Below are 21,616 nucleotides of genomic sequence, written 5' to 3'. Positions count from 1 at the left end.
GTTATTTGTCTATCAGTGAGATTTGTATTTTATCAATTGAAAGATGGGGACAGACGAGCTGAACCCCCTGGGTCCATACTTAAAACCGAGGTTTAGACCTTTCGTTTAAAATGTCTCGGTATTAGCTTTTCTCATAGGCAAACCTGGCACAATTAGCCACTATGCTAAGTATGACCAGCTGAACAGCATGATTATGTCCGGTAACAAATTCCGTATCAGCCAATTCAAATTGTTGACGCAGTTCGACATGATCCAACACTTTCATAAAAGCGTCCTTAAAAGGGGGAGTTCACAATTTTGGTCATGAAGCCCTTTATCTACTTACCCAGGGTCAGATGAATGTGTGGATACCATTTTTAAGTATCTGCGTCCAGTATAAAGTCAGAGGTAGTTTCGCGTGAAAATGATAACTAGCTTAGCACAATGACCGGAAGTTTACAGGAACAGCTAGACTTTGTCGTTGCACCAAAACTAGTTAGCAATTGCGCAACTTCCTTCAAAACTGCACACACAGACAGACATGGTATCCAGAAGTTCATCTGACTCTGGGGAAGGACCTCATTGGAAAATCCCAAATCCCTTTAACAGAAGTGCAACGGAACTTGGTATGTGAGTGACTGGTCAAATATCTCAGTGTAGGAAATCTACCTCCTGATAGTTGACCCAGTTTGCAGCAAAGGTTATAGAATCCCACATAAAAAAAAGTCCCTTTGAAAAGTAGAATTACATTTGTGTTAGTGTGTTGAGACGAGAAGTGCAGACAACACCTTGAATATTAAGATTAAGAATTAATTTAATAAGGAGCCACATCTTTCTTCAGCCTAGTAGACAAACACACTGCAAGGATCTAATAATAATATTACATTACATGGACTTGTACACCTAAATGTAGACCTACAATGTTTAACATACAATTTATATTGATTCATTTGTGAAATATACGTTATTTGACTTGATGACCAGTAGTGAAGCCATCCCCCACCCGCGTTGTTTTGTTGTTGCCACCAGTGAAATATGAACTCTCAGCAGTCTCATCCTCCAAACTTTGAGCATACCACCTTAGCAGACTGCACCATCAGTCAGTGAAAGCATAAAATAGAGGTACAGTATTTGACAAAACCACCATCCTTTAAATAAAAAAATAAAAAATAGCTACGAATATAAACATATAATCCTACTACGCATTTCTTTCCGTAAAAAAAAGTCAATAGCCAAGTCAAAGATGCATCATGCAAATGTTGGCACACTTTACTTGTTACCACTGGCTCTAGGTCATCTACAAGTCCATGCTAGGTAAAGCTCCGCCTTATCTCAGTTCAGGAGGGAGTTGAAAGTCCGTGTTGCACAGCAACAGCCTCAAAACATCACTGCTCTAGAGGAGATCTGCATGGAGGAATGGGCCAAAATACCAGCAACAGTGTGTGAAAACCTTGTGAAGACTTACAGAAAATGTCTGGCCTCTGTCATTGCCAACAAAGGGTATATAACAAAGTATTGAGATAAACTTTTGTTGTTGACCAAATACTTATTTTCCACCATAATTTGCAAATAAATTCATTAAAAATCCTACAATGTGATTTTCTGGATTTTTCCCCCCTCATTTTGTCTGTCATAGTTGAAGTGTACCTATGATGAAAATTACAGGTCTCTCATCTTTTTAAGTTGGAGAACTTGCACAATTGGTGGCTGACTAAATACTTTTTTTGCCCCACTGTATTTACTTTTCTGCTCTTTTGCACACCAGTATCTCTACCTGTACATGACCATCTGATCATTTATCACTCCAGTGTTAATCTGCAAAATTGTAATTATTCGCCTACCTCCTAATGCCTTTTGCACACAATGTATATAGACTTTTTTTCTACTGTGTTATTGACTTGTTAATTGTTTACTCCATGTGTAACTCTGTGTTGTCTGTTCACACTGCTATGCTTTATCTTGGCCAAGTCGCAGTTGCAAATGAGAACTTGTTCTCAACTAGCCTACCTGGTTAAATAAAGGTGAAATTAAAAATGTAAAAAAATAAACAGACCAAGGGGAACGACCTCTGGTGGCCAAGTAAGACCTAGTAAGAAGAAATGCAATTGGATCGTGTCTCTACCATTTTAAGATTCTTTATTTTGTTACCGAACATACACTGAACAAAAATATAAATGCAACAATTTCAAAGTTTCAGTTCATAAGGGAATCAGTCAATTCAAATAAATTCATTAGGCCCTAATTTATGGATTTCACATTATTGGGAATACAGATATGCATCTGTTGGTCACAGATACTGTACCTTTTTACAAAAAAAGTAGGGGCGTGGATCAGAAGACCAGTCAGTATCTGGTGTGACCACCATTTGCCTCATGCAGCACAACACAGTTGATCAGGCTGTTGATTGTGGCCTGTGGAATGTCGTCCCACTCCTCTTCAATGGCTGTGTGAATTTGCTGGATATTGGTGAGAACACTGTCGTATAGATCGATCCAGAGCATCCCAAACATGATCACTTGTCTGGTGAGTATGCAGGCCATGGAAAAACTGGGACATTTTCAGCTTCCAGGAATTGTGTACAGATCCTTGCAACATGGGGCAGTGCATTATAATGCTGAAACATGAGGTGATGGCACGACAATGAACGTCAGGATCTCGTCGCGGTATCTCTGTGCACTCAAATTGCCATCGATAAAATGCAATTGTATTCATTGTCCGTAGTTTGTTTGCCCATACCATAACCCCACCAAGGGACACTCTGTTCACGATGTTGACCAGGCACGGAGCTACACCGGGGCTAGGGGAGGTTATAGCTACATCACAAATCTGCATAGCCCCAGTTAAGCCCCCCTCAAAAGCATTAGTATTTTTTTTTAAATAAAGAAATATGTCAAAGTTAATAACCAGAGATTCTGTTCCAATCCGATCCCTGGCTGCGTGCTCGTGTCCCCTATGACGTGTGTCTGGTGTGTGCTAACTTCTAGCTAGCTAGTCACCCATCTCGCCTCATTGCAATGGACTGTTTTCTGATCAAGAGAAGAGTGTAGAAAATGAAAATCCAGACCCTGTTTGAGGGGGCCGAAGAAGAGGGAGATAAGAAAGATGAGTCGGAGAGTCGGAGAGAGAAAAAAATCGTGAGCCACGACGCGAGGGAGCACCAGAGCAGTTAGTCACTGCTAGCTGCTCCAAAGCCACCGTTAGCTGCACTGATAGCACAGCCACCACTCCCTCTGATTTAAGCCAGTCACCTGGTTGAAGAACCAAGGCGCTCTCTTCTTCGGCTTCATCCAGCCACAAAAGTTGGACAGCAGGATCGCTACTTCAATCGTAGATGGTATGAGGATTACAAATGGCTGGAATATTCTATCTCAAAAGGACTGTGCTTTCTGCTTTGCATGCCGCCATTTTCAACATCCAAGAAACTATGGTGGAGAGAAGGCAGCATTTACCCACGATGGCTACCAGAACTGGAAGAAGGACACAAGTTTGTTCAAGACACACAATGCTAGTGTGGAGCATAAATATGGAATGAGTGGACTATTCAGAAAGATAGAGAACAGAGAATATATGAGAGCAGTTGTGGAGTCATTGCATTTTACTGCATACCAGGGACTTTCACAGAGAGGGAAACTTCCTTGAACTTTTACAGGTCAGAGGCAAATTCGACAAAGAAAATCTCAGATAATCCTAATATAATAATATATGCCATTTAGCAGACGCTTTTATCCAAAGCGACTTACAGTCATGTGTGCATACATTCTACGTATGGGTGGTCCCGGGAATCGAACCCACTACCCTGGCGTTACAAGCGCCATGCTCTACCAACTGAGCTACAGAAGGACCACTGAAATGCTAAGTGCACGCATCATGATATACAGAATGAAATACTGGGCAAACCCTTGACTCAGCAAGCTTGCCTGCCTGTCCATAACACGCAGAAAGAACCAGGGCCCTGGATGTCGAGAAGAGTATAGACTCAACAACGTATCGTCCTTCTATAAAACAAACACTTGGGGAGTAACTGAAAGACCTTTTATTCATTGACAGAGCGCGCCTGTCCGGTGGTGGGAACATGATTCAATCGCGCTGATCTGGATGGAACAAGAAGATGCATGCATATTGTCGGCCAGTCGGCCTACAAGTATGTTTGCAATAGAAATAGAAAATCGCTAAAGATTGTGATGACAGCCAGCTCGTTTTACACCATGTGGGCAAAGTTGACAGGCAAGGGGTCAACACACTTCTCATTGTGGCTGCAACGCGTATATTATTCCTTTCATTTAATTGGTAACATTATAACCAATGCACAGCCGGACGCATGCATGTCATCAGCCTACAAGTTATTTTTGTTTGCAATAGAAATATAATCACTAAGATTGTGCTGATAGCCAGTTCGTTTTACAAGTGTGTGCACAGTTAACAGGCATCGGCTAAATGCATTGCACTTCTCGTTGTGGCTGCACTTTGGATATTAGTCATTTCATTTCTGACCTTGTGATAGCCATTTCATCCGAAACATTATTACCAATGCACAATTGTCAGGAATAAATGCACTTGTAAATAGTCCTGAAAATGTTCTTAGCACCCCCACGTATTGGTCAAGCCCCCCCCTTAGCACCGGGAGAGAAAGAAATCCTGGCACCGCGCCCGATGTTGACATCGGCAAACCAATCGCCCCACATACGCTGTATGACATCTGTCCAGTACAGTTGAAACTGGGATCCGTCCGCGAAGAGCACACTTCTCCAGCGTGCCAGTAGCCATCGAAGGTGAACGTTTGCCCACTGACGTCGGTTACGACGCTGAACTGCACATTTGGTCAAGACCCTGGTGAGGACAACGAGCACGCAGATGAGCTTCCCTGAGACGTTTTCTGACAGTTTGTGCAGAAATTCTTTGGTTGTGCGAACCCATCAGCTGTCCCGGGTGGCTGTTCTCAGACAATCCCGCAGGTGAAGAAGCTGGATGTGGAGGTCCTGGGCTGGCGTGGTTACACGTGGTCTGCAGTTGTAAGGCCAGTTAGGCTTACTGCCATATTCTCTAAAACGACATTAAAGGCAGCTTATGGTAGAGAAATTAACATTCAATGATCTGGCAACTTCTCTGGTGGACATTCCTACAGTCAGCATGGCAATTGCACACTCCCTCAAAACTTGAGACATCCGTGGCATTGTGTTGTGTGACAAAACTGCATGTTTTGCATGCATGCTTTTATTGTCCCCAGCACAAAGTGCACCTGTGTAATTATCATGCTAAATTAACAGCTTCTTGATATGCCTCACCTGGAGAAATGGTCACTAACAGGGATGTAAACAAATGTGTGCACAAACTTTGAGAGAAATAAGCTTGTATGGAAAATTTGGGGTCATCATTTATTTTTATTTCACTTTACATGCTGCGTTTTTATATTTTTATTCACTATACAAATGACTCATGGTAGCCAGATGGCCAATTGTGCCAGGTTTGCCTATGAGAAAAGCTAGCAGATAGACATTTTAAACCTAAGGTCTAAACTGCCAGTTTAAGCACAAGTTTGTGAGTATGAACCCCCTATGGCCTGAAAGGTGGACTGCACCTGAGGGTTTAGCTCGGTCTCTCTTTCTCGTCTGGTTTCTCTCCTGTCGCTATATTGTACTGTTCTCTTTCTCACTTCCTCTCCCATCACTGTTTCATGGCGGTCGTCTCTCACACTCTCTGTAGTGAATGCACAAACCTATTTGGCACCACCACCTAAAGAGCATGTCCTGCATAGCATTGCACAGCAGAGACAGAGACACAGTGTGTGTGTGTGTGTGTGTGTGTGTGTGTGTGTGTGTGTGTGTGTGTGTGTGTGTGTGTGTTAGAGGGTGGTAAGAGAAAGCCGTACTGGGCGACGCCAACCCCTTACGATCCACAGCCTGCCCATTGTCCATTGGCCTGGCCGGCCGTCGGTACAACGGCAATGGCCGCCTCAGTGACCCCTATTGTCTCTGAGCGACAGACAGCTCACATGTACTGCCTGATAAGGAGTTGCGAGGGCCAGACACACACGCAAACACACAGATGCTTTGTTCAATTAAACCATATTGTACCATTCAACCAGGCGACAACGGCATTCTCCTCAGATTCTTCGTAGAGTTGCAAGGCCTTTGACTACCCAACACAGCTGTAAACCTGTGACATAAAAAGGTGACAAAATGTGACATTTATCAGGAAATCACTTCGTACAGTAACCTGTTTACATTGATATGATTATTCCATACAGCAGCTTTTTCACCAACTGCTTTGTAGTGGATGATACTATTAGATTAGACACATTATGAATCTTAATCTTTGTTCTGTGTCCGGGACCAGTGTCTGTGTCACTGTCATTCTGTTTATTTCACATTATAGAGAGCAGTGCTCTGCTGGGGTTCCATCTCAATAAGTAATTATCCAAGGACGGCCAATGCATGAATCATTAAAATAGCACATGTTGTGTAGACACAGCTCTCTATCCCATATTGCAATTCATGGACCTGCAAAATTGAATTGATACTTAGTTGCTCCAAAGGCGGCCACGTTGCTCAAATTCCATTTTCACATGTGATGTCCATTGGTTCCTCCCAGACAACAAGGTGGATGTGGCCCACGTTCACACCAAATGGGGCCCAGCAACTAAGCCCACCAATCTCAAGCCAGAGCGGACCAATAAATTCCAACCCTCCAAAGTGCCCATATATGGATAAGATCTGGGCCATATGAGTGTTGCGGTCATCTGCTGTTTCGGGCTACCTATCCCATGCCATGTCTCTGGTGGTCAGGTCAGATGAGGTTAGCCAAGCTGGAGGTGGTCTCCCTCCTACCCTGTTCCATGTGTCGTCCAGAGATAGTGAACACCCCCATGGCCCTATCCCTGAACCTCTGTCCCGGCCACGTCCTCTCCAACAGGAACACCAGCCCCGTGTACACTCCCACCCCCACCACCACTGACCCTCCTCCAGCTAACAACACCACCCCAGAGATGTACATATCATTAAGGGCTACGCCGGGCTTGGGCATGTGGTGTCCTAGTGCCAGCTTCAGCAGTACGGCCCCACAGACCACCAGACACAGCCCTGTGATGAGAACCACTAACAGATCCGACAGCCCTCCGCTCTTCAGGATATCGATCCGCCTCCGGCTGCGGACACAGTTCATGTCCTGCACGGCGGAGCTCAGGAGCTGTTTGAGCAGGACGGCCAGGGCTAAGAGACACAGAGCCATGCCCGCTCCCATGCGCCAGTCACTGGAGAAGCTGGTCGTGGTGGAGAGGAGGAGTATGCCTCCCAGGCCGCAGCCCAGGATGAGTAGGACGGCGACGGCGTAGCACAGCAGAGACTTGGCCGGGTCGCGGAACCACCACAGCTCTACCTGCTCGTCCAGTATGCTGCGCTGGATCTGGTTCGGGTCAGGACCAACCGGCTGGTCATCCCGTATCGGGGGGAAGTCCTCCAGCTCTGGCATCCTGATTCTCCCAGCCTGACGGCCACGCTCGGCACGGCGGAACACAACCTGGACCACTGGTACGCTCAGTGCCGGGCCATAGTTCCTTCTCTCTGAAACTCTCAGTCCTCAGTGAATCACAGCAGCCCTTGGTGGATCGATCACTGGGCCTCTCTCCGGATCACAGTTCCTTCTCACTGGATTACAGGTATTATTTGTGGATCACAGGTTCCCTCATGTAATCCACTGCAGCCTGAGAGGACAGCCCGTCACTGAACCCTCAGAGCTATGGGACCAGGATGGAGCCTGATAGATACCTGGGGAGAGGAGAGACAGGGAAGATAAGAGCCACCTGCTGACATGCATGCACACACACACACATACATACATACACACTGCGGCATATGCCATCTTCACAGCAGCTGTAAACAGTAGAGCTCCTGCCATATAGAGGTAGCCTGCAGAGAGAGGTGTTTGGACTGACTGAAACCATACTGCTGAAATGGCAACCTGAAACCCCCTCATTCTTACTCCGCAAATGTGTACAGAGGCAATCAGGTGAGACCACTATCATAGGCTAATCGAACACGCAACACACACTTTCTATTCCGCACCTTTCTCTCCCTCTCATACCATGGCCTGTCATCTTTACAGTTCACTCCTCCTGTGCATGCAGACCAGCACCCTGTAGCTATGTGTAGTAACCCAGGTCTCGTCCTCCGTGTTGTGAGCAAAAGCAACCTCTTGTTTATTCCCCCGGGGGTGATGTTTCTAAGATAGCGGCGCAAGCGACAAAGGGGCCGAAGTATTCATCCCTTTATCAATAAGCTGTCCCTGTAGTCCCAGCGACTCTCAAGGTTATGCCGCAGACAGCTCGTCTTTAAAAGCCTGTCAGCGTGTTTACTATCAAAGTCAGCAGCGCGAGCCGAGGCGCGAGGCGAGGCGCAGAGCGGCAGGCCTGCTTACACAAACACGACCTGTCTGCCGGAGCTGAACAGCGGCAGGGTGTGATGAGCCCTCATCACCAACACACAGGGACTCACACTGAGACAAGGCGTTCACATGAGGTGTGAAGTGAAGGGATACTTAATTACACAGAGCGCATTGTGTTTATTGGACTCCCAATGTTCGCCGTGGTTTCAGTTCATAACTGTGAGGTGGATGTGTGTACAGGGTGTACACAGTGTGTGTGTGTGTGTGTGTGTGTGTGTGTGTGTGTGTACTGTGTGAGAACATGGTGTGCAGTGTGTGGGAGAGAGGTGTACAGTGTGTGTGTGTGTGTGTGTGTGTGTGTGTGTGTGTGTGTGTGTGTGTGTGTGTGTGTGTGTGTGTGTGTGTGTGTGTGTGTGTGTGTGTGTGTGTGTGTGAGAGAACATGGTGTACAGTGTGTGTGAGTGTTGGTGAGTCACTAATTAAATCCCAGCAGGTTTGGATCTGATGCCACTGACAGAACAGGAATAGAAGGCAGTAATTAAGGAAGCATATGAGCTGGACAAAAACAATACTCACACCTACACCTCACACACCTCTCTCTCTCTCACTCTCTCTCGCATGCACTCACCCACACACACCTGTACACATTATACCCCCCCCCCTCTCTCTAAGCCTTTCTGCCTTCTCTCTTATCACAGCTGACCTCTCCATCATATCACCCAGATTACACGGACCTCAATATAAATACCTTTATCATCTGCGCCTCTTGTTTTCTCCCCCTGCGCTCTACTGTAGTCTCTCTTCCGTATTGTCTAGCAGACAGGTGCAGACAATGGCTTCCCCCAAACGTCTGCACTCAACAATGTTGATGGCAGGTGTGTGCAGTGCAGCATATTTCAGTTATGCAAATGTTCTCTGTGATAATGATGATGAAATCCCAGAGATAACCGTAAGCCTTGGGAGAAAAAGAAGAAAAAAAAAAATCAGTCAGTTCATGCCTTTTTGGTTCCGAGTTTTCAGCCTGAAGGTCAGTCTGTCGGTCGGCTCGACAGAGAAGCTGTGCTTTTCTCCAATTACCTGCTATGCTTTAGGGACACCGTATTCCCTCCTCTGTTATTTGGCCCTGCTGAATTCATCCCACCAAGCCATTAGTGTCTAATTTTATGTTGAAGTGCTATTCCCTTTTTTAAATTTTTTTTTTAATATAGGAGTCAGCCATTATATGGTAATCAGTCTGTAGATCAAGTATTAATGGGTTCAATATAATAATAATGTCCAGTAAAGAATAAACAGAATTGTGGTTGTTTGACTTCTGTCTGGAGGAGAGGAGAGTCAAGGGAGCCAGAGAGTTGCAGAGGTTTTGCTTTGATCTGCAGTTAAACGGCAGAAACTGCTTCTACCTCTTTTCTCTTTGCAGTGTCGTTTGACCTATGACTCCGTGACTCCGATCCCTTCAATCAGCAAGGGTTTAAAGAGGCCTATAGAGCTCCCAGCAGCACTGAGCCCGAGCTTGGCTGTGGAGTCTGTTTAATAATTCATCCAGGCCTGAGAGGCCAAGCCAGCCAGGAGGGAAAGAGGAGAAGTCCCAGACAGGATGAAGTTTCACTGGCTTTCAGCAAACTAATGTCGTACTCCTGCACTGGTCCTGGTCCATGAGCACATTCTCATACAGTCTAAACAGGCATGGAATGGAACGCCTAAAGAAGAAGTCTGATGGTGGTGAAATCTCAAAGGCGCAAATTGGCCGGAGACAAACAAAACAGGGACCTCACCGGGGTCCTGCTGTGTGAACGTGTTTATCTGAGGCCCTTGGAGAGGATGTGGGGCTAGGATTTGCCATGGCGACGGAGCTCCCTCTTCCTGTTCCTGTCAATGGGCGGTCTCTCTGTGGGGCGGTGTGGTCCCCCACGGGCGAGGAGAGGGGTCAGGGTTGGCACCATCTGTCCTTGTGGTGGGAATCAGTGCCAAGTGCCATGGGCCGGGAGGCTGTGAGGCTGGTGCTGCTAGGGGCTGGCGGCAGGCAGGCGTCTGGAGATGAGATGTTCTGGGTAGAGGTGGCGTGGTGGGTGGAGAGAGGGGAAAAGAGACAATGAGGGTTTGAGGGAGAGAGAGAGGGAGGGGAGAGGTTAGTAAGTACACAGAAAAGAGAGAAGGAGAGGGAAGGAGAGAGAGATGGAGTGAGAGAAAGAGACAGAGGTTGTGAATGGTTCTTTATTCAGGCCGTGTCTCTGTTCCTGTCACTTTCCAGTCGGGGGCCTGGGGACCCTCTCTGTGGCTAGGCACAGTGAGGGGACAACTCACTGCCTGTGTCTCGGTCTCCTTGTCACTGTGTCCTCCTTCGACATCAGACCAAGGATGCCTTCAGTCGGCAATGAGAGAGGAAGGGCGATAGAGAGATGTAGCGAGGTTTGGGAGGGCAGGTTCGGTTCAGTTAGGTTTAGTCTCACCATCCCAAATTTGCTTTAATGCTATTTTAATTGGAGACTGTCAAGAGACTCGTACAAACATAAAACACTGGTATTTCCAGCCTGCTGGTCTCAGACGTCTGGCTCTAGCTCTTCTGAAAACTGGATAATATATAATAATAATAAATAATATATGCCATTTAGCAGACGCTTTTATCCAAAGCGACTTACAGTCATGTGTGCATACATTCTACGTATGGGTGGTCCCGGGAATCGAACCCACTACCCTGGCGTTACAAGCGCCATGCTCTACCAACTGAGCTACATGGATGGAGAAACAACAGAACACAAGCGCACGGTAACCGTATGCCCCATCATAATCCTACCCCGATTCTGAAAAGTGTTCTGAACAGCATTTCTATCCGAGGATGCAGACTGTTTCCGCTCTCTTTCCGCGTTGCTTTCTCCTAGCGGCCTGCCTGATAACACAGGGAGTTTGAGTCCATGGCCCCAGTATGCCTGTACTGAGCACAGCTGCCATATTAAACCACTAATCAAATCACCAATTAACATGCACTCGCGTCTCGTCTCCCTTGCCTTGCTCCACTCTGCAGGAAAGGAAACTGGTTTACTTATTTGTTTTTTTTTGTTCAACTTCTCCTTTTTATTTGTATTTTTTATTTTTTTAATCTCGCTGTCGCTGTGTGGGTTTAGAGGCAGCCTTCAGCATATTTGCATATCCCTGCTCTGGGAAACAGGAGACGAACCTACAACCAGATCCTCACAGGGTTCCAGGCTGCAACCTACCTAACACAGCACAAGCCAGAACACAATCTGTGTCTATAGTACCAGTCGGTTTGGACACGCCGACTCATTCAAGGGTTTCTCGTTATTTTTAACTATTTTCTACATTGTATTATAATAGTGACGACATCAAAACTATGAAATAAACACATATTGAATCATGTAGTAACTAAAAAAAAAAAAAAGTGTTAAACAAATACATTTATTTTATATGAGATCCTTCAAAGTACCACTGATTGGCTCAAACACATTAAGAAGGAAAGAAATTCCACAAATGAACTTTTAACGAGGCACACCTGTTAATTGAAACACATTCCAGGTGACTGCCTCGTGAACCTGGAGAATGCCAAGAGTGTGCAAATCTGTCATCAAGGCAAAGGGTGGCTATTTGAAGAACTTCATAAAATATATTTTGATTTGTTTGACACTTTTTGGTTAGTACATGATTCCATGTGTGTTATTTCGTAAGTGCAGAAACATAGTAAAAATAAAGAAAAACTCTGGAATGAGTAGGTGTGTCCAAACATTTGACTGGTACTGTACATCGGTGACACGCACACATACAGTTGAAGTCGGAAGTTCACATACACTTAGGTCGGAGTCATTAAAATTTGTTTCTCAACCACTCCACAAATGTCTTGTTAACAAACTATAGTTTTGGCAAGTCGGTTAGGACATTTACAGACAGATTATTTCACTGTATCACAATTCCAGTGGGTCTGAAGTTCACATACACTAAGTTGACTGTGCCTTTGAACAGCTTGGAAAATTCCAGATAATTATGTCATGTCAGAAAATGATGACATGGCTTTAGAAGCTTCTGATAGGCTAATTGACATCATTTGAGTCAATTGGAGGTGTACCTGTGGATGTATTTCAAGGCCTACCTTCAAACTCAGTGCCTCTTTGCTTGACATCATGGGAAAATCTAAAGAAATCAGCCAACACCTCAGAAAAAATGTGTAGACCTCCACAAGTCTGGTTCATCCTTGGGAGCAATTTCCAAACACCTGAAAGTACCACGTTCATCTGTACAAACAATAGTATGCAAGTATAAACACCATAAGACCACACAGCCACGTTCTATCTCCTAGAGATGAACGTACTTTGGTGCGAAAAGTGCAAAAGAGGTACAAAAGTATCTTTAGCCACAGTAAAACGAGTCCTATATCGACTTAACCTGAAAGGCCGTTCGGCAAGGAAGAAGCCACTGCTCCAAAACCACCATAAAAAAGACAGACTACGGTTTGTAACTGCACATGGGGGCAAAGATGGTACTTTTAGGATAAATGTCCTCTGGTCTGATGAAACAAAAATATAACTGTTTGGCCATAATGACCATCGTTATGTTTCGAGGAAAAAGGGGGAGGCTTGCAAGCTGAAGAACACCATCCCAACCGTGAAGCACAGGGGTGGCAGCATCATGTTGTGGGGGTGGTTTGCTGCAGGAGGTAATGGTGCACTTCACTAAATAGATGGCATCATGAGAAGGAAAATTATGTGGATATATTGAAGCAACATCTCAAGACATTAGTCAGGAAGTTAAAGCTTGGTCACAAATGGGTCTTCAAAATGACCCCAAGCAATGACCCCAAGCATACTTCCAAAGTCGTGGCAAAATGGCTTAAGGACAACAAAGTCAAAGTATTGGAGTGGCCATCACAAAGCCCTGACCTCAATCCCATAGAAAATGTGTGGTCAGAACTGAAAAAGCATGTGCGAGCAAGGAGGCCTACAAACCTGACTGAGTTACACCAGCTCTGTCAGGAGGAATGGGCCAAAATTCACCCAACTTATTGTGGGAAGCTTGTGGAAGGCTACCCAAAACATTTGACCCAAGTTAAACCATTTAAAGGCAATGCTACCAAATACCAATTGAGTGTATGTAAACTTCTGACCCACTGGGAATGTGATGAAAGAAATAAAAGCTGAAATAAAATCACTCTACTACTACTATTCTGACATTTCACATTCTTAAAATAAAGTGGTGATCCCAACTGACCTAAAACAGGGAATTTTTACTAGGTTAAAATGTCAGGAATTGTGAAAAACAGAGTTTAAATGTATTTGGCCCGAGGACGTAAACTTGCGACATCCACTGTACCCGCATGCTCCTTAATCACCCGTTCACTTACTATTCTCTATTCTTACTATTCTCATTCTCTCTGTTTCTCCCTGCCATACACAAACACGCATTGACCTTTGTTTTGTATGGTAGCTTTATAAAAGTGGAGTCATCGTCCATGACACAGCTACATCATAACAGTGTTCAGAGGTTGGAGGACAACACTAACACTGTGGTCCAAAGGTTAGGGTGGGATGTGATATTGACAGAAACAAGTTACAGTATAGGCTACTTCCTGGTTCACTTAAGTCAAAACACACGAGACAATTCAGTCCTGTTCCACCCATTTGGTCGGTCAATAAAAGGTTCATATTTATTCAGCTATTCCAGTATGGCATAAATGTGTCTGAAAACAGAATATGCTAAATTATTTGCATCATATGTAGACTGAAGAATGGACAGGATAAGGAGTATGTTTTTTTTAAACTCAAGACTGTAAGGAAATGTACCATAAGGTCACTGGTCTGTTCACACTATGTGTTAATGTACTAATAATTAAACCTTACGTCAAACAGCTAATAACCATGATTAAATATTTTAAAAATACCTTTATGGGGGGACAAGCAAGTGGCCAATTTCCCACGTATTTTTTTTGTAGGAATATCTCAATTATGAGCAGCAATGTATTTTCATGGGAGATAACTTTCAGGAAAATAGGCTTGGAGTCTTTCAGAAGATACATCGGGTTATGTGAATTCAATGTTGCAACTGCGGTGAGCGAACTCTCCGATGTAGCCGACTCTGTGATAATTGTCTCACGAGAATGGTGACATGGTGGACATTTCAATAAACATACAGTAACACATTTCCTTAGGCTGTCATTAAAGCTAAATAACAGTCAAATGATGGAACTCCTTCACCTCTATTAACTGGACATTTTAAAAATGGGAAATAGGCTCGTCTATGCAGTGGTTTGACTACCTACTTCAATTAAGTAGCCCAGAAAGAAACTAAAAAGAGGTGGATGGATTCATATTATAATAGAAAGTTACAGCGTGCTTTTGGTCATTTGACTGGTAATTTTATCGAAACGTCTGTGCGATTCATTCGCCGTTTGTCTGGCATTTATATTCAGTACGGTTATTTACCTGTCCGTGCTGCTGACACGTTCGCTGTCGCTCTTAATCCCAGTTTCTCAGTGGCGTGAAACGGAACCGCTCCACACACAGATCTGCGCTCGTGCGCCGGGAGCTATTTCCAATTCCCAACCATATGCCGCGGCTTATCTGGTGCGTGCCGAAACTGTTTGAAACCGTCTCGTCTCGATAATCAACGCACAACTCTGACTAGACTACATTTCTGCGGTGTGGAGCCACTGAGGGTGATGAAAGTGTGTGCCTCTCGCTCCCGGAACAGTGCTCAGGTCGAGTGGACTATCCCTGTTGCAGGTCTGGTCACAAGACGCCGCAGCGACGCCGTTTGGGAGGCGAGAGCTGATCGGGCTACACTTTCAGACACACTCCACGTATGCAGTTATCCTACTTGGGCTACAGTGCAGCGCGCGACCTTTCGCCGACGTCCCACGAGGAAAGCCCGCGCTCTAGACTGGAATTATAACCACATCTCATGAAGGGGGGTGTGCACGGTTGAGATAGCACGGAGCAAACAGACAAAATAGGATTTTCCCAATACTTTTTCAGGGCCAGAGAATGACAGGCATATCGTTGTTGCCATATCCCATTATTATGGTTGTAATAAGAAGGAATACCATTTCACCGGGCAGCCCCGTTAAATATGCACATCACATGCATCACGCAAAACACAAATAGGCTGCTGACAAGCCTATAAAATAATGAATCAATATGATGTAGACTGTTTTGGATTAACAATAAACAACCATGTCAATTGGTCTTGTTAATGAATCGTTTGTCATAAAAACGTTCATATTGTTCTTTTTATTCTGTTTATTATGATGTGGCGGTCTTATACTGCATGGGTCTGTGTGTTGGGTGAGGGGTAGTGGTGGTGAGGAGGTTATGTATTGGTTTGGAGAGAGGGTAGCTTGGTGGGGGACGGGGGTCTGTAGTGGGGGTGATGGTGGGTATGTGTTGGTTTGGAGGGAAGGTAGCTTGGTGGTGGAGGGGTGTCTTGTAGGGGTAGTTGTATGTTGGTTTGGAGGGAAGGTAGCTTGTTGCTGGAGGGAGGTCTGTAGTGGGGGTGGTGGTGGGTATGTGTTGGTTTGGAGGGAAGGTAGCTTGGTGCTGGAGGGAGGTCTGTAGTGGGGGTGGTGGTGGGTATGTGTTGGTTTGGAGGGAAGGTAGCTTGGCGGTGGAGGGGAATCTGTAGGGGTGGTGGTGGTGGGTATGTGTTGGTTTGGAGGGAAGGTAGCTTGGTGCTGGAGGGAGGTCTGTAGTGGGGGTGGTGGTGGGTATGTGTTGGTTTGGAGGGAAGGTAGCTTGGCGGTGGAGGGGAATCTGTAGGGGTGGTGGTGGTGGGTATGTGTTGGTTTGGAGGGAAGGTAGCTTGGCGGTGGAGGGGAATCTGTAGGGGTGGTGGTGGGTATGTGTTGGTTTGGAGGGAAGGTAGGTTGGCGGTGGAGGGAATCTGTAGGGGTGGTAATGTGTTGGTTTTTACGGTAACGTAAAAGGAATACCCTTTCACCGAGCAGCCCCGTTAAATATGCACACCACATGCATCAATCAAAACACAAAAAGGCTACTGACAAGCCTATACAATATGGAATCAATAGGGTGAAAACGGTTTTTGATGAACAATACCCAACAATGTCAATGTTCTTGTTAATGAATAGCTTGTCATAAAACGTTCATCATTTCCAGTCAGACACAATTACTTATTGATTTGATTCACCCTGACAAGAAAAGCCTCCATTCACTTTTGAAAATTCCAATGGGCCCCATCTCATTCAAAATATATATATAAAAACTCAAATAGGAATTGTTCTACTTTTTATTTCCAAGTTTCTTTAAAAGAAAATGCCATTAATGATTACTTCTGCTAAAAGGCACTTTAAATATGTAAACATTTTCTTTAAATTAATTTGACTGGGATGTGGAGGTCTTATACTGCATGGGTCTGTGTGTTGGGGGAGTGGAGGTGGTGATTGGGAGGTTATGTATTGGTTTGGAGAGAGGGTGGTGGTGGTTATGTATTGGTTTGGAGAGAGGGTGGTGGTGGTGGTTATATTGTTTATTGGTTTGGAGGGAGGGTAGCTTGGCGGTGGCGGGGGTCTGTAGGGGTGGTGGTGGTGGTTATGTATTGGTTTGGAGGGAGGGTGGTGGTGGTGGTTTGTATTGGTTTGGAGGGAGGGTAGCTTGGCGGTGGAGGGGGTCTGTAGTGGTGGTGGTGGGTATGTGTTGGTTTGGAGGGAAGGTAGGTTGGCGGTGGAGGGGAATCTGTAGGGGTGGTGGTGGTGGGTATGTGTTGGTTTGGAGGGAAGGTAGCTTAGCGGTGGAGGGGAATCTGTAGGGGTGGTGGTGGGTATGTGTTGGTTTGGAGGGAAGGTAGGTTGGCGGTGGGGGAATCTGTAGGGGTGGTGGTGGGTATGTGTTGGTTTGGAGGGAAGGTAGGTTGGCGGTGGAGGGGAATCTGTAGGGGTGGTGGTGGGTATGTGTTGGTTTGGAGGGAAGGTAGGTTGGCGGTGGAGGGGAATCTGTAGGGGTGGTGGTGGTGGGTATGTGTTGGTTTGGAGGAAGGTAGCTTGGCGGTGGAGGGGGTCTGTAGGGGTGGTGGTGGTGGGTATGTGTTGGTTTGGAGGGAAGGTAGGTTGGCGGTGGAGGGGAATCTGTAGGGGTGGTGGTGGGTATGTGTTGGTTTGGAGGGAAGGTAGCTTGGCGGTGGAGGGGAATCTGTAGGGGTGGTGGTGGGTATGTGTTGGTTTGGAGGGAAGGTAGGTTGGCGGTGGAGGGGAATCTGTAGGGGTGGTAATGTGTTGGTTTTTACGGTAACGTAAAAAGGAATACCCTTTCACCGAGCAGCCCCGTTAAATATGCACACCACATGCATCAATCAAAACACAAAAAGGCTACTGACAAGCCTATACAATATGGAATCAATAGGGTGAAAACGGTTTTTGATGAACAATACCCAACAATGTCAATGTTCTTGTTAATGAATAGCTTGTCATAAAACGTTCATCATTTCCAGTCAGACACAATTACTTATTGATTTGATTCACCCTGACAAGAAAAGCCTCCATTCACTTTTGAAAATTCCAATGGGCCCCATCTCATTCAAAATATATATATAAAAACTCAAATAGGAATTGTTCTACTTTTTATTTCCAAGTTTCTTTAAAAAGAAAATGCCATTAATGATTACTTCTGCTAAAAGGCACTTTAAATATGTAAACATTTTCTTTAAATTAATTTGACTAGGATGTGGAGGTCTTATACTGCATGGGTCTGTGTGTTGGGGGAGTGGTGGTGGTGAAGAGGTTATGTTTTGGTTTGGAGAGAGGGTGGTGGTGGTGGTTATGTATTGGTTTGGAGAGAGTGTGGTGGTGGTGGTTATGCATTGGTTTGGAGAGAGGGTGGTGGTGGTGGTTATGTATTGGTTTGGAGAGAGATGGTGGTGGTGGTGGTTATGTATTGGTTTGGAGAGAGGGTGGTGGTGGTGGTGGTTATGTGTTGGTTTGGAGAGAGGGTGGTGAGGAGGTTATGTATTGGTTTGAGAGAGGGTGGTGGTGGTGGTTATGTATTGGTTTGGAGAGAGGGTGGTGAGTAGGTTATGTATTGGTTTGGAGAGAGGGTGGTGGTGGTGGTTATGTATTGGTTTGGAGAGAGGGTGGTGGTGGTGGTTATGTATTGGTTTGGAGAGAGGGTGGTGGTGGTTATGTGTTGGTTTGGAGAGAGGGTGGTGGTGAGGAGGTTATGTATTGGTTTGGAGAGAGGGTGGTGGTGGTGGTTATGTATTGGTTTGGAGAGAGGGTGGTGAGGAGGTTATGTATTGGTTTGAGAGAGGGTGGTGGTGGTGGTTATGTATTGGTTTGGAGAGAGGTGGTGGTGGTGGTTATGTATTGGTTTGGAGAGAGGGTGGTGGTGGTTATGTATTGGTTTGGAGAGAGGGTGGTGGTGAGGAGGTTATGTATTGGTTTGGGGAGAGGGTGGTGGTGGTGGTGGTGGTGGTTATGTATTGGTTTGGGAGAGGGTGGTGGTGGTGGTGGTTATGTGTTGGTTTGGAGAGAGGGTGGTGGTGGTTATGTATTGGTTTGGAGAGAGGGTGGTGGTGGTGGTTATGTATTGGTTTGGAGAGAGGGTGGTGGTGGTGGTTATGTATTGGTTTGGAGAGAGGGTGGTGGTGGTGGTTATGTGTTGGTTTGGAGAGAGGGTGGTGGTGGTGGTTATGTATTGGTTTGGAGAGAGGGTGGTGGTGGTGGTTATGTATTGGTTTGGAGAGAGGGTGGTGGTGGTTATGTGTTGGTTTGGAGAGAGGGTGGTGGTGGTTATGTATTGGTTTGGAGAGAGGGTGGTGGTGGTTATGTATTGGTTTGGAGAGAGGGTGGTGGTGGTTATGTATTGGTTTGGAGAGAGGGTGGTGGTGGTGGCTATGTATTGGTTTGGAGAGAGGGTGGTGGTGGTTATGTATTAGTTTGGAGAGAGGGTGGTGGTGGTTATGTATTAGTTTGGAGAGAGGGTGGTGGTGGTGGTTATGTATTGGTTTGGAGAGAGGGTGGTGGTGGTGGTTATGTGTTGGTTTGGAGAGAGGGTGGTGGTGGTGGTGGTGGTTATGTGTTGGTTTGGAGAGAGGGTGGTGGTGGTTATGTATTGGTTTGGAGAGAGGGTGGTGGTGGTGGTGGTTATGTGTTGGTTTGGAGAGAGGGTGGTGGTGGTGGTTATGTATTGGTTTGGAGAGAGGGTGGTGGTGGTGGTTATGTATTGGTTTGGAGGAGGGTGGTGGTGGTGGTTATGTATTGGTTTGGAGAGAGGGTGGTGGTGGTTATGTATTGGTTTGGAGAGAGGGTGGTGGTGGTTATGTATTAGTTTGGAGAGAGGGTGGTGGTGGTGGTTATGTATTGGTTTGGAGGGAGGGTGGTGGTGGTGGTTATGTGTTGGTTTGGAGAGAGGGTGGTGGTGGTGGTTATGTGTTGGTTTGGAGAGAGGGTGGTGGTGGTGGTGGTGGTTATGTGTTGGTTTGGAGAGAGGGTGGTGGTGGTGGTGGTTATGTGTTGGTTTGGAGAGTGGTGGTGGTGGTGGTTATGTGTTGGTTTGGAGAGAGGGTGGTGGTGGTGGTGGTGGTTATGTGTTGGTTTGGAGAGAGCGTGGTGGTGGTTATGTATTGGTTTGGAGAGAGGGTGGTGGTGGTGGTGGTAATGTGTTGGTTTGGAGAGAGGGTGGTGGTGGTGGTTATGTATTGGTTTGGAGAGAGGGTGGTGGTGGTGGTGGTTATGTATTGGTTTGGAGAGAGGGTGGTGGTGGTGGTTATGTATTGGTTTGGAGAGAGGGTGGTGGTGGTGGTGGTGGTTATGTATTGGTTTGGAGAGAGGGTGGTGGTGGTTATGTATTGGTTTGGAGAGAGGGTGGTGGTGGTGGTTATGTATTGGTTTGGAGAGAGGATGGTGGTGGTTATGTATTAGTTTGGAGAGAGGGTGGTGGTGGTTATGTATTGGTTTGGAGAGAGGGTGGTGGTGGTGGTTATGTATTGGTTTGGAGAGAGGGTGGTGGTGGTGGTTATGTGTTGGTTTGGGAGAGGGTGGTGGTGGTGGTGGTGGTTATGTGTTGGTTTGGAGAGAGGGTGGTGGTGGTGGTTATGTATTGGTTTGGAGAGAGGGTGGTGGTGGTGGTGGTTATGTGTTGGTTTGGAGAGAGGGTGGTGGTGGTGGTTATGTATTGGTTTGGAGAGAGGGTGGTGGTGGTGGTTATGTATTGGTTTGGAGGGAGGGTGGTGGTGGTGGTTATGTATTGGTTTGGAGAGAGGGTGGTGGTGGTTATGTATTGGTTTGGAGAGAGGGTGGTGGTGGTTATGTATTAGTTTGGAGAGAGGGTGGTGGTGGTGGTTATGTATTGGTTTGGAGGGAGGGTGGTGGTGGTGGTTATGTGTTGGTTTGGAGAGAGGGTGGTGGTGGTGGTTATGTGTTGGTTTGGAGAGAGGGTGGTGGTGGTGGTTATGTGTTGGTTTGGAGAGAGGGTGGTGGTGGTGGTGGTGGTTATGTGTTGGTTTGGAGAGAGGGTGGTGGTGGTGGTGGTTATGTGTTGGTTTGGAGAGAGGGTGGTGGTGGTGGTTATGTGTTGGTTTGGAGAGAGGGTGGTGGTGGTGGTGGTGGTTATGTGTTGGTTTGGAGAGAGCGTGGTGGTGGTTATGTATTGGTTTGGAGAGAGGGTGGTGGTGGTGGTGGTAATGTATTGGTTTGGAGAGAGGGTGGTGGTGGTGGTTATGTATTGGTTTGGAGAGAGGGTGGTGGTGGTTATGTATTAGTTTGGAGAGAGGGTGGTGGTGGTGGTTATGTGTTGGTTTGGAGAGAGGGTGGTGGTGGTGGTGGTTATGTATTGGTTTGGAGAGAGGGTGGTGGTGGTGGTTATGTATTGGTTTGGAGAGAGGGTGGTGGTGGTTATGTATTAGTTTGGAGAGAGGGTGGTGGTGGTGGTTATGTGTTGGTTTGAGAGAGTGTGGTGGTGGTGGTTATGTGTTGGTTTGAGAGAGGGTGGTGGTGGTGGTTATGCATTGGTTTGGAGAGAGGGTGGTGGTGGTGGTGGTTATGTGTTGGTTTGGAGAGAGGGTGGTGGTGGTGGTTATGTATTGGTTTGGAGAGAGGGTGGTGGTGGTGGTTATGTATTGGTTTGGAGGGAGGGTGGTGGTGGTGGTTATGTGTTGGTTTGGAGAGAGGGTGGTGGTGGTGGTTATGTGTTGGTTTGGAGAGAGGGTGGTGGTGGTTATGTATTGGTTTGGAGAGAGGGTGGTGGTGGTGGTTATGTATTGGTTTGGAGAGAGGGTGGTGGTGGTTATGTATTGGTTTGGAGAGAGGGTGGTGGTG

General features: G+C 46.2%; 1 protein-coding gene across 3 annotated transcripts; it reads right to left on the bottom strand.

Annotated features, from left to right (window-relative positions):
• Positions 1-2,098: 2,098 nt before the first annotated feature.
• Positions 2,099-15,436, bottom strand: LOC118358872 (transmembrane protein 125-like). 3 transcript variants are annotated; one of them, XM_035736846.2, is made up of 4 exons: positions 14,778-15,436; positions 9,433-10,399; positions 9,104-9,310; positions 2,099-7,739 (listed from the first exon to the last, which is right to left on the bottom strand). In XM_035736846.2, the coding sequence occupies exon 4, from the start codon at positions 7,441-7,443 to the stop codon at positions 6,763-6,765; it is 681 nt and encodes a 226-aa protein (XP_035592739.1). In that variant the 5' UTR covers positions 7,444-7,739; positions 9,104-9,310; positions 9,433-10,399; positions 14,778-15,436; the 3' UTR covers positions 2,099-6,762. The 3 variants fall into 3 exon arrangements, with proteins under 3 accessions (XP_035592739.1, XP_035592738.1, XP_035592740.1); XM_035736845.2 differs by lacking the exon at positions 9,433-10,399 and having other exon boundaries at positions 14,778-15,265; XM_035736847.2 differs by lacking the exons at positions 9,104-9,310; positions 9,433-10,399.
• Positions 15,437-21,616: the final 6,180 nt, after the last annotated feature.

This window comes from Oncorhynchus keta, chromosome 26 (assembly GCF_023373465.1).
Source record: "Oncorhynchus keta strain PuntledgeMale-10-30-2019 chromosome 26, Oket_V2, whole genome shotgun sequence".
NCBI classification, from domain to species: Eukaryota; Metazoa; Chordata; class Actinopteri; order Salmoniformes; family Salmonidae; genus Oncorhynchus; species Oncorhynchus keta.
This window is presented reverse-complemented; position numbering and strand designations above follow the sequence as displayed.